The following is a 13,786-nucleotide window of genomic DNA, read 5'->3' as shown; positions in this document are numbered from 1 at the left end:
CATGTGGGCCATCTGTGCACTACAAAGGGCCTGACAAATAGAAGCTTGACTTAATGGCTGTATGCTGTGCTGATCGTATGGTGGGTCTGTGTTACTTCCCATATGCTGTGTGGAGTACTCACTCCAGATTTGAGTTTAATAACATGACATATTTATAGTTCTACAAAAATCATTTGTTATTCAGCAGCAGGGTCAATATCCCCTTCATAAAAGGCTATATTTATACTTGCTGAGGTATTTGGCACATTGTCACTATGACTATCTTTAGAAATAGCAGTGATCCTTCCTGTTCTAAGTAATATTGTATTGTTGCCAATTGGATTAATTTGTTATTGTATAGAGGCAATAATGAAACATACCTATAATCAGATATAGACAGTTCACTTTCAAGCGTTATAACAGCAGCTTATAGTATTCATGTTTTGCACATTGGTTTAGCACTTGCACACATCTGAGTTTTTATACTGTGGTATATACTAAATACAGAAAATCAGATGCTATATCCCCAATCCAGTGCATTTAGGAGGTAATATGGAACTGATATGTGACCATGTGGCACATAGATTCTTTATTGCCCAAATTGCACATGGTTGTATGCTTGGGGCCTAACCAAACGTCATTCCCTAAAAGTGAGATATATAGAAATTGTTAGGAAATAGTTCACCACATTAGAAGGAGAAGTCTGGTAATTGCTAAAAGGGGGGGATTGATTGCAAGTAGGTACTTAACTTACCCCGTGCCCATGGTGAGCAACGGGATTTTCATTGTCCTCAAAATGCAACTCCCAGCTGCTGAACGGCCAGTTCAGCAGCCGGGAGAGGCATTTTGATGGCGATGAAAAATGACTTCCGGCGGGGGCCACACGGCGCGGGCACCACCGCTCACTGCGGACACTAGGAGAGGTAAGTGCCTACTTGCAATCAATTTACTTGCAATCAATTTCCCCCCTCCTCCTGCAGGCTTCAGGTTTTTAGTAGAGATGAGCGAACCGGGTTCAGGTTTCAGTCGATCCGAACCCGAACGTTCGGCATTTGATTAGCGGGGGCTGCTGAACTTGGATAAAGCTCTAAGGTTGTCTGGAAAACATGGATACAGCCAAGGACTATATCCATTATTTCCACATAGCCTTAGGGCTTTATCCAACTTCAGCAGCCACCGCTAATCAAATGCCAAACGATTGGGTTCGGATCAACTCAGTCGCCACACTTCTCTTTTAAATTAATTTCATTTCAGTTTTGCAAACTATAACCAGGAAATAACATTACTCTGCAAATGCCATGTGAATGTTCAGGGAATGTGTATCCTAATTGTGGAGGTAGTCCACCTGTTCAAACAAGTCTCCGAATTCCAGCTTATCAGCTCAGGTGTGCAAACAGACGTCTGGGCCAAATGGTAACACAATCCATAGTCTAGCAAATCCCTAAATTCAGGCTTCTTCAGTTACATGATGATACTGGACACATCCAGAATACACCGCTCTTATTCTATGTTACAGCCGCTTGTTTCACCAGAAAATGCTTTTATTGTGTTAAGCGACTGTACAAGTAACTCCAGATCAACAAGTTCAACAGTGGTAAACAATAGGTCATGCTTTAGTATAGATCTGAAGACGTACGGTGCAGTGCACTTATTGACCTGATAATATAGCAACAATAACCTCATTAGTATCTTCTTCCAGGAAAAACTAGAGATGCCTGCTGGTAGTGACACCTCCTTATCAAGGATAAGGGATCTAATAAGCCAAGCTATCTTGTATAATGAATGTATTTCTTCCAGTAATTCCAAGAGAAAAAGTTTTACTTGGTTATTTAGGATCCTTGTGTTCCAGGCTATTTGTATAAATGTATAAACAGATGTGTCCTTCCTGGCTTATCCTGTTGGTTAAACATATACCAAGATAAGTGGTGTAAGGTTACAAACATTGAAAAAAATTCTCGTGCCACTCAACTCTGGATATGTCGACCAAAGAGGAAAGACAAGGATTGTAAATTGATCCTAGGTGAAAATATATGTATTTAAAGTGTCACTGTCTTTTTTGTTTTTGCAGAAATCAATAGTCCAGGTGATTTTAAGAAACTTTTTAATTGGGTTTATTAGGCAGATATGCCATTATCTGCATTCAAAAAGACTTTCCCCTGGTCCCCCACCCCTCCCTCCTCTCTCTCATTCACTGCTTATTATCAGGAAATCTCGACTCTTTTACATCAGTCGGGCCCTGTCTGTTCTATGGAGAGGGGAGGGGGAGGAGGTAGATTAGTTGACAGCAGAGAGCAGAGAACAAAGGATTACACAGTGGGACCTGTGTAAAAGCCATATTCAGAGGTCAGAGAGGTCAGTGCTGACTTCAGGGGAGATAGCCCGGTGATGCAGCTGTAAATTAACTCTTTTTTTTGTCCTGTTTTGGTGCCTCATCTTTCTTCACCCCTCCCCTATCCATTAGAGAACCATGAAGACAGGGGGGAGAGCAGGGCCGGACTGGGAATTAAAATCAGCCCTGGCACTCAAACCCCAGCAGCCCACATACAGTACCATATCCTCCCCGATATATTATAGATAGCAGTGTACTATACGTGCTGTAGCGAATTCAGCTTCAATTTGCCATGTTCCTTACTATTTCCTTAAATATGTGAACCCCGCCATCAATGCATAAAGATAAAGATAACACATAATCTGCTGCAGATTTGATGTTGCATATTTATGTATTTCAGCAGCACCAAATTCACAATGGGTTAGATATGTACGTACGATACAGTATAAGTGACAGGACCTTTAGTCCAGTGTAAATTTTTATAATCCTCCTTTTCATTGCTAGCTGAAGTGTCCCAAAGGCGGAGCCCACCGCTGCACCTCCTGCCCCGCCCCTTCGTGCTCTGACTAACTGACATACATGGCGGTGCTGTGGCTGTCGCTGTGACACTTCAGCTGGTAATGAAAATGATGATTATAAATGAAGGGATTATAGTGAAATTACATCCAGTGACTCACAGGAGGCGTCTTCTCTTCTTTTCTGCATGAATTGATGTTTTGCTGAAGTTGGTCGCTTTTTCTTGCTCGGCTATCATGAAGACTTCTCCGGCCACGACTCCTTTCTGCAGCGTCTACTGGACAAACATTTTTATGCTCCTTGACAAGCATCATCCACATCTATGTGCACTTCACACAGTAACCTTGCTCCCTCTGTGCCCCCATATAAGCAGTTAGGCCCAGTTTGTGCATCCATATAGTATTTACCCCTTTGTAACATGCCCATAAAGAATAGGCCCCTCCTTTACAACATTCCCATATAAAGGTCCCCCCCTCCTTTGTAAAATTCCCATATAAAGGTCCCCCCTTTGTAAAATCCCCATATAGAATAGTCCCCCCCCTTTGTAACATCCCCATATAAAAGTCTCCCTCTTTGTAAAATCCCTGTGTAGAATAGTCCCCCTCCCCTTGGTAACATTCTCATATAAAATATGCAAATCCCCATATAAAGGTCCCCCCTCTGTGACATTCCCATATAGAATAGCCCCCCCCCCCCCACACACACACACACACTTTTGTAACATCCCCATATAAAGGTCACCCGCTTTGTAACATCCCTATGTAGAATAGTACACACACATACACACCCTGGTAACATCCCCATATAGAATATGCATCCTCTTTGAAACATCCCCATATATACTGTTCCCCCCCCCGCCCCCCCCCCCCCCCCGTAATAACCCCATATAAAGTCCCCCCCCCCCGTAATAACCCCATATAAAGTCCCCCCCCCCCCGTAACATCCCCATATAAAGGTCCCCCCCCGTAACATCCCCATATACAGGTCGTCCCCCCTGTAATATCCCCATATAAAGGTCCCCCCTGTAATATCCCCATATAAAGGTCCCCCCCTGTAATGTCCCCATATAAAGGTCCCCCCCCTGTAATATCCCCATATAAAGGTCCCCCCCTGTAATATCCCCATATAAAGGTCCCCCCCTGTAATATCCCCATATTAAGGTCCCCCCTGTAATATCCCCATCTAAAGGTCCCCCCCCCCTGTAACATCCCCATATAAAGATCCCCCCCTGTAACATCCCCATATACAGGCCCCCCCTGTAACATCCCCATATTATAAAGCATATAAAGGCCCCCCCTGTAATATCCTCATATAAAGGTCCCCCCTGTAATATCCCCATATAAAGGTCCCCCCTGTAATATCCCCATATAAAGGTCCCCCCCCCCGTAACATCTTCATATAAAGGTCCCCCCCTGTAACATCCCCATATAAAGGTCCCCCCCTGTAACATCCCCATATAAAGGTCCCCCCCTGTAACATCCCCATATAAAGGTCCCCCCCCGTAACATCCCCATATAAAGGTCCCCCCCTGTAACATCCCCATATAAAGGTCCCCCCCTGTAACATCCCCATATAAAGGTCCCCCCCCTGTAACATCCCCATATAAAGGTCCCCCCCTGTAACATCCCCATATAAAGGTCCCCCCCCTGTAACATCCCCATATAAAGGTCCCCCCCTGTAACATCCCCATATAAAGGTCCCCCCCTGTAACATCCCCATAAAGAATAGTCGCCCCCCTTGAAACATCCACATAAAGATTCAGCACCACTATGAATATGCACCCCCTATTGTGCTGTCCCTGATTTAAAGAAAAAAAAGACGCATACTCACTGATCACATCGCAGCAGTGTTCAGCCAGGGACAGCGCGCAGCAGTGTCTTCTCCTCAGTCTCCTGGATCCTCTGCGGCGCGTCCAGGTAGTGACGTCAGCCGTCAGAGGCAGGTAGTAGCAGACGTGCCTGCGTTCGGCACGTCTGCTACACCAGGGGGATTTTAAAGGGGCAGAGCAGCCCCTAAACTCTGTAAGCTGTGGAGAAGAGCCGGGGGCCGCGGGTGAGTGCGCGAGTATGCGCGCGCGGGGATTTGGGGGGGGGGGGAATATGCTGCCTATATCAACCCTGGCAGAATAGCTGAGTTGATAGCGCGGCGGCCGGCCACGATATTTTAGACCACTGCAGAGGGCCGCTGTTCCCTCTGCATACTTGCACCGGCGCGCTATCAACTCAGCTATTCTGCCAGGGTTGATATAGGCAGCATATTTACAGGTCAGAGCGGCAGAGTGCATAGCACGGCGGCCGGCCGCGCTGTTCTTGACCACTGTACAGTGCCGCCGCTCGCCAGTGCAAGTATGCAGCGGGACCGGCGGCTCACGGACTGGTAATCTTGGCGGCCCAGCGGGCATTTGCCTGGTCCGCCAGATTACCAATCCGAGCCTGAGGGAGAGCTTCAAACTGCTTTTTCATGATAAAAAAAATGCATTTTTCGGCTAATAAACCCAATTACAAAGTTTCTTAAAATCGCCTGTACTATTGATTTCTACAAAAAAAAATAAATTAAACAACAGTGACACTTAAAGCTTTAACCCAGGATCAGTACAAAGTAAATAAAATAAAAAAGGGAACTGATCAATGTATTTATAATAAAGCCAGAAAAATTGCACACATTTTTGTATAAATTTACACTCGTATGTTCAGTTTCCTACTTTAGGACAGTGCACACTCAATATGCCAGGAGGTATACACCTTATAGCGTGATTCACCCCAGTTTTTGGTAAGGGGTGTTTATTTGTGTACTCTTAGGAAAACATTAAAGAAGTAGTATGTGTTCGGATAACCCCTTTAAGGGAGAGTTGTCTTGTTGACAGTTTCCCTTCAACTTCTGCAGTAAAGTGACCATATAATGGAGAGGAATGAGTGTGATATTCTGTGTCTGTAGACCCGCCATCGCCTTGACCTTCCGCTACTTGCTGTCTAGAGAAGGGTGGCTTGTCTCTTCAGCCATACTCATTAGTTGTCACCATGTCCTGTGCTGTGAGAAAGGGGAGGCTCTTTTTCCAGTTTGGAAAGGCTTGTTAGTAACTCTTGGTGACCCTTATAGCTCCAGAGGTTACAGATGACATAGTTCTTTTGATTATGGTTTTCATTAGCTCTTCTTGTGACGGTGAGAAAAATAAGACGCAGCACAAGGTTGAGTCTGCTGAACACACCGGCTTCATACAGGGAAAATAATCCAATGAGCATCTGTTTGTCTAAAAAAGTCTCTTTTTTTATTTTGGGTAGGGGTAATACTGATGACAGAGGCATCTACTAGCACTAAGTCCTACCAGTCGTGCATTTTAAAGGTTGCACTTTGAATAATCAGATATTTTATCTACCCCATGCATCACCTTTGGTTTGAACTGACCCAATGACTGTACACCAGCCATTACTGTCACTGGTGATTATCAATGCCTCCCATAACCAATGGTCCGGCTGCTTCTTCTGATCCTGAATTATCTTTTTAAACCGTGATCCAAAATTTAGTCGGGATATTTATTCGTATGATTATAGAATTAAATGTTTAGGTGTTTATGTAGGTGAGGCCATATATTGATTATTGTAGTACAGAAAATATTAGTAATGACAGTCGCAGGTATTAAGTTGATATGGTGTTTTTTTATTTTTCCAGTGAGGAATCCATATACAAGCCATAAGTATCTGTGTGGAGCCCTCCAATCTAGCATTATCCTCTTAGAGTGGGTGGAACAAATGCAGAAGTTCATGCTGATTAAGGTATGTGGACTCCGAGTATGAAAGGTGTTCTCCTAAAACATTTCTATTTCTAACATCTAATGATTAGATACAATATTTATTCATGTATCATGTCGCCACCTTGTGTTCAGAGTGTATAGCAATATGCATGTCCACCTAATGAGTAAAGCTGGTGAACATACATGCTCAGTCACTTTCCCTATAGCCAGGGAGTGCAGTGATCCTAGGGAAAACATGACTTCTTAATTTGTTAGCATTATACAGCTTAATTTTAAGGTAAGAAGGGACTATATTGTTTTCTACCAGAGGGGGGGAAGGTGGCTGATTCTCTCCACTGATCACCACCCACAGGACAGATTAGTATCAACATCAATGGGGGCACATGGAAGCAGAAGATGAGAAACATTCCAAATTATTTTAATATGGCTATTATCATTTGAGGACTTTCAGTATGAAATGACTTATGTGATGACATCTATAAATAATTGTTATAAATAGTCAAATAGAATAGTTACATAATAGCATTTTTTTCTTGCCCTTGATGTGATTGTTGCATTGTCTTTGTACAACTTATTTCTGAAACTTTTAATAATAAAGAATCACAATGCTATATACATAACGGGTGGGGGATGTTTCCTATGTTATTACGTTCTAAAGCTTCTACAGTTTTATTGCCTGTTTTGGAAAATGCAGAAATTCACGGCTCTGTCACTGTTGCTTTATAAATAACTGGATGTTTGTGACAAGTCAGTGGACTGAGGAATTTTATGTGTCCGTGGGTGATAGATGTTGACAGCCTATGCTGTTTAAATACATTGGCCTACATTTATTATAACTGGCGTTTCTTACGTCAATCTAAAAAATAAGAAAGTTGGAGGTATATTCGAAAAGTCTATTAAAAGTCCACAATATTTAAAGGGGTTCTCTGATTAGCTGAATAAAAAAATTAGAGCATGCTGGGATTGTAAAATAAAAAATAACCTATACTTAGTCCAGTCATGGCATGCCAGTCCACCATGCCGCCTCTATGTACATACTCTGATGGTATCTACATACCCCAGGGTGAGTGGACCGAGGCAGCAGGGCAGACCAGAGTGGCAGTACTGGACGGACTGTAGTTTATATACTGCCATGCTAGATGTGTGTCCCTCCGATGTGCACAGTTGTTAGTCGTGGTATACATATCATTCACAATAGTAAAGATATATATTATATATATAAAAGAAAATATTTCTTCACCTTAAATACAAGGTAGCTTACAGATTTTAATCAGTGTAAGATGGTATGCCTCCCCGCCCACTGTATTTAGCAAGAATTAGATCCTAAGGGCATTATAGAACATGTAGGCTCAGGCAGTATGCACAGAAAACACTGATTACGTGTAGACGATCTCTCCCTATTTGACCCAATGTCTTTCTTTGCCAGTAGAGTCGGCTCACAAAAGGTGTTTGATAATTGTGCCCATTATAATTTGACACCTAGTACAAGCAGTTAAAAGAACAGGACCCTGAGGCCATGTTACTGTGTAAAAAGGACCTGCAATCTACAGCTTATATTTTATTGCAGCAGATCGGAAACGTGAACGTCCACAACTTGTCCTCAGATTTTTTTTCTACTGCAGATGAATAGGGTTTTATAAAAAGCTAATTCCATATATTGTAATTTAATTTTACAGATTGTCAGCCGTGTCAGTATACACATTTACTGTGTTTCCCCGAAAATAAGGTGGACATAGACATTATGGCTACTGGTAGCCCAGACATTAGATGACAAGCAGAATACACCAGAACTGGCCTTAATCTGACAATAACTATAGCCAACTTAACAAAAGAATAAATCTCTATTTCTTTATGTAGTAAAACCTCTAGCAAAAATTAAACTCTTGTTTTCCATAGTGTTTTGCCTTCTTGAAACATACATCAAACAAATAATAGTTAATGAATGGCATATGGTGTTACACGTAACATAAAGGAAAAATATGGAATCTCTCAATGTAGAGGAAAAAAAAACGTAATTGCCCTGTTATTTGCATAAACCATCTAAAATGCAAATTAGTCTGCAGTTCTTCCTGCTTTATCTTATGGCAAAGTATCTTCATTACTGAGGTGTACAGATGTAACATGAATGTTCAGTTCCCTATGTATGATTGTCTATTGATTATTCTATTGTTTCATGAAAAAAAGTATACACAAAAATAGCCTGTAATTAAAAAAAAAAAATGCTGTGGGACTTGGCTAATTGTAAAAAAAAAACAAAAAAACATGGACCCAACTAGAGAGTTGTCCGTTAAAAGAATGGAAGAGATTACAAGACAACTACAATAAGGAAATCCAACATGGAGTGTGGTAGAACATGTTGGTTGTTCTAAGTCAGCTGTGACTGGGATATGGAGCTATTATAAACCAAATTGGACAGTTATAAAGAAAAACATGTTGGCAGACTGAGGGCGATGTCAAGGATTCACAATGGAAAACTCACAGCAAGATGTCCTAATGTCTAGAAGTCAGAGGTCAAGGTTACAGTGGGATAAAGAGAAGTCACCATGGAGTGTGGAGGATTGGATGAAAGTGATATTCAGTCATGGATATGATCCTCAGTACTGGCGAAACTTTTTTCTGCTGTCATTTTGTAGAACCGTATAAAGATGATGCTTGCAGAAAACTTTTTTCATTTCCTAACTCATTTATATTAAATTTGCATACTCTGTAAAGAACCCCAAATCATTACCTGAACAGTCAGTGCCTACGTGGACATAGAAATTTTGCTTTTAAAAGTTTTCTTCAGGAAAGGCCTCACCTCCGTGACCTGGCCAGCAAACATTATTCCGATCTAAATATAATTGAAAAACAATGGTAGAAAAGAAAACAGCTGTGTCTGTCACCACTCTTCAAGAACCGGCTTGATATAGAGTATCATTTATCAGGAGTTAAAGCGTAACTGTCATTTCAGGGTCATTTTTCTGAAAACATTAAATATCAACAGTTCAAGTGATTTTAAGAAACTCTGTAATAGGTTTTATGTACTAAAAGAGTTTCCTTCTGGACTGAAAAAGCAATCTCCCAGCCTCCCCCCCCCCCCTCACATCAAATGAAGCAGGATTTCTGTCTCCATTATGTGGCTATGGAGAGGGGAGGGGCTGTTAGGAGTGACTGAGCACGGAGGATTTCTGCAAAGCACAACACCCTGCAATCTTCTCTCAGTAAGTTCATAGATAAGCACTGACCTTTCTGACACCTGAATTTAGCATTTTAGGTGCCCAGAGAGTCTACAAACAGCTGACCTTCATGTCACCTCTTCCTGCTCCCTCATCTCACTCAGCCCCTCCCCCCTTCAAGGCTTACAATGGAGAGAGCAGAGCCCGTCACTGGCTTCTCTGTAATGAAGACGTGTTTGCCTAATAATGCACAGATAAGAAGTCAGGGGGGGAGGCTGGGAAATTGCTTCTTGAGTATGGAAGAAGGCTTTTTTGGCTAATGAAACCTATTACAGAGTTTCTTAAAATCGCTTATACTACTGACTTATGCAATAAAAAAAAACATGACAGTTACTCTTTAATCCCATGACATGACAAGATTTCAGGCCTACTGAGATTTTCTTCATGATCTTGAATGAAAAAAATCATGAAGAAAATCTCCGTAGGCCTGAAATCATGTCATGTCATGGGCTTAACTCATGATAAATGATACTCTATATCAAGCCGTAATGTTTAGCTATTAAAAGGGTTATCTAGCGTAAGGCTGGATTCACACTACGTTTATGCAATTCGTTTTTTTTATCCGTTTTTTGCAAAAAAAAAAAAACGGATAAAAATGGATGTAAAAATGCATTTGTGTGCATTCGTTTTGATCCGTTTTTCCATTGACTTCCATTATAAAAAAAAATCAGTTTTGATCCTTGTTTCTTCAGCCTTAGGTACTATTACACGGAACAAGAATCGTCCCTATTCGGCCGATTATCGTTCCGCGTAATAAAGACAACAATCAGCCGATGATCGTTGTCATCGGCTGATCGTTGATATAGGTTCTGACCTATAATTGTCAGGCGCCGATCGCGCATCACTACGTGTAATAGCTGTGCGCGGCCGAAGAAGAATACATTACCTATCCAGGCTGCATAGCTCCTCTTGTTCTGTGCTTCTCCCTGGGTCCCGCGCATTCCAGCTTCAGAGCGGCCTGTCTCAGCTGACAGGCCGCTCAGCCAATCACTGGCCGGGACCGCCGTGGCCAGAGATTGGCTAAGCGGCCTGTCTGCGGAGACAGGCCGCTCTGAAGCTGGAGCGCGTGGACCCGGGGAGAAGCACAGAATAAGAGGAGCCCTACAGCCTGGACAGGTAATGTATAAAGTTTAAACAAGGGCTGCAGGGACATTGGTAACGATGTCCCTGCAGCCCATGTTAAAAGATTATCGGCCCGTCTAATAGGCCCAGTAAACAACCGCCGAACTAGCAGATTGGCGCTCGTTTACATTTATTATCTGGCCTCCATCGGCCCGTCTAATAGTACCCTTAGATAAACATGGTCACTTTCTTCCAGAGACAGCACCACTATTGTCTCCAGTTTGTCTGCAAGTTTTGCAATTCCGTTCTATTGAAGTGAATGGAGCTTAATTGCAAACCACGCCTGAACTGGAGTAAAAATGGTGCTGTCTCGGGAAGGAAGTGGCCATGTTTTTGAAATGCTAGATAACCCCTTTAAACATTGTTTTGTGTATTTGCTATAAAGAAATGTTGGACTCCTATTAGATTTGTAGACACCGTTCTTCAGCTATTATACTGTCTGTTTATACTTGCATTAAATGACCTTTTTTTTTTTCCTTTCTTCTCCCAAGCACATAGATTTCCCATTGCCATGCCCACTCATGATGTTAGAGATGTTGGTTGTGCCTGAGCAGGAGTACCCCTTAGTGTGTGTCAGCGTCAGTAAAGGCACAGATTTTAACCAAGTTGTAAAGTTTGAGACGGTGAATCCCAACTCCACCTCTTCATGGTTTACAGAAACAGGTAGGAAGTAAATCATTACAGAGCTTCACAATGTATGATCTCTGTGTAGCTGTAAATTAATTGCTATTCCACCCCATGTCTTACAGACACCCCTCAGTCAGATGTTGTCCATGTGACCCAGTTAGAACGGGATACCATCCTAGTGTGCCTGGATCGTAAGTCTATACAACTGCTCGTGGCTGACGGTTATTGCTTGTGTCTGCAGCCATATGAAACTCAAGTTTTTTTTTCCTTTTTAGGTTGTATAAAAATAGTGAATCTTCAAGGAAGGTTAAAATCTAGCCGCAAGTTATCTTCAGAGCTAACGTTTGACTTTCAGATTGAGTCTATAGGTAAGATAGCTTTCTCTTTTCTTCTTCTCACTGTGATATAGTTGTGCTCACACGTTAGGCAGGGTTCACACATTTTTTGCAAAAAACAGATGCATGTGTGTGCATCTGTTTTGATCCGGTTTTCTATTCAATTCCATTATAATAAAAACGGATCAGTTTATTTTTATTTTTTACTTTTTTACGGACACAAAAATGAGGTTGACTACGTGTGAAAAAAACAGTGTGAACTCAGCCTTAGTGGTTCTTATTACATGCTGAATATTTTATCCACTTGCTAAGAACTGATATAAGTCAGTGACAGCTATACTTGGTATAATCTCGTCATATAGTCTGTTCAGAGCCCGTTCCTTATTCTGTTAAAACAACCTTTTCAAGAAAAGTGACTTTCTCTGATTTGTATGATTGACAGTTCTGTTACACGTTTCCCGCTGTGTACAGCGAAGAACAGTGATATTTATTCATTGAAGAGGACTTTAGTACATGTTGTAGTCTGACATTTTCAAGTGCATTACAATGGCACCACTTTTGTTGGCAGCTTTGTCCATGGGGGTCTGTGTTCCTTCCCTGCTCCTCTGTAGTCATGATCAGAGGCTGCCAGTACTAAATACCGGGAAGTGTACGCACTATATTAGGTACACATACCTTAGGACTAAGTGTACTGTTTGTTACATTTAACAAGAAGACTTTATTTTTGTTTATTTTTAACATTTTAATAATTGCAACAATGTCTTTTGTCCCAGTTTGCCTACAAGACAGTGTCCTTGCTTTTTGGAAGCACGGTATGCAAGGGAGAAGCTTCAGATCCAATGAGGTAAATATCTTATGTACTCTTGTGAATTTGTTACCGTGTGTGTGGATCTGGCCCTATAATGATCAGTAATGTCTTCTCTCTGATCTGATTTTATTATAAGCTAATAACATGCAATAGCCAGCTATTTCATACTGATAGCAAAGTCAATCATTTTTGTGTACGTAATAAATGTATATGATGTCCTTCTCCTTCCAGATAACACAGGAAATCTCAGATAACACTCGGATATTCCGGCTACTAGGATCTGACAGGTAATTGTGTAGCTGTCAGCCTGAAGTTACGTGCGCCTACCTAAGGAAATTATTCATTTGGCTCACATCCTAGCGATACAGAAAAAAACAGTATCACTTATTGTATTGTTAACTCATCACACGCACCACACACCATAAAGGACTGGTAAAATAAGACCTTACATAAATAATTTATGTGTCAGATGAACGTAATTCACAATAATAGTAATTTTTTTTTTAAACAATAACTGAGGTTATTTACATGCATTTTACTAGCTGTATCTGGAATTTAATGAATTGGCAGATTCTTCATATGGGGGTTTCTGCTTCTGAATCTTATAAGTTTTTATGGTCTGTGATATCATCAGGTGGTTCGTACAGTCCTGCTGCATTTGCAGTATGGTACTTGTTTTTCATTTTTTCATCAGTCTATAATATGAGGCATTGGGCCCCCTTTAAGCTCCATCTATCTGTTTCTTTGGATAAACAGAGCAGCTATAATACAGGAAATGTCATCTATGTTCCTTAATAGTGCAGTAAATCAACCTTTTCACCTTTTTTCACTGTTTTGCCACTTAAAAGCAAAAAATTGTTATAGAGCTTAAAGGGGTACTCCAGAGGAAAAAAATGTTTGCTAATACATTGCTTTAATAAAGTTTTATGACTTTGTAATATAACTTTATTAAAATGAATGTATAGTTTATTATTCGTCCAACTTCTCCAGCCATCAGGAATCAGACGCCAAGCTTTCAGTTAGGAGAACATTGCCGAAAAGTTCAGCAAGTCCACTCAACACTAAGTTTATTTCTTAATCCGTTTGGCACATATTTCTTGTCTATCT

The 13,786-nt window shown here is 41.3% G+C and overlaps 1 protein-coding gene across 6 annotated transcripts in view; it reads left to right on the top strand.

The window, feature by feature from the left end:
* Positions 1-13,786, top strand: part of MAP4K3 (mitogen-activated protein kinase kinase kinase kinase 3) — a 185,063-nt gene that overhangs the window by 168,920 nt on the left and 2,357 nt on the right. For all 6 annotated transcript variants that reach the window (XM_069955269.1, XM_069955268.1, XM_069955270.1 and 3 more), the window contains 6 exons: positions 6,491-6,594; positions 11,401-11,572; positions 11,659-11,727; positions 11,812-11,904; positions 12,645-12,715; positions 12,911-12,966. In XM_069955269.1, coding sequence (XP_069811370.1) covers positions 6,491-6,594; positions 11,401-11,572; positions 11,659-11,727; positions 11,812-11,904; positions 12,645-12,715; positions 12,911-12,966 — 565 coding nt within the window. The remainder of the gene's footprint in view (positions 1-6,490; positions 6,595-11,400; positions 11,573-11,658; positions 11,728-11,811; positions 11,905-12,644; positions 12,716-12,910; positions 12,967-13,786) is intronic.

Source organism: Dendropsophus ebraccatus, chromosome 15 (assembly GCF_027789765.1).
Source record: "Dendropsophus ebraccatus isolate aDenEbr1 chromosome 15, aDenEbr1.pat, whole genome shotgun sequence".
NCBI classification, from domain to species: domain Eukaryota; kingdom Metazoa; phylum Chordata; class Amphibia; order Anura; family Hylidae; genus Dendropsophus; species Dendropsophus ebraccatus.
Note: the sequence above shows the minus strand (reverse complement) of the source record. Positions and strands in the feature narration are given on the sequence as shown.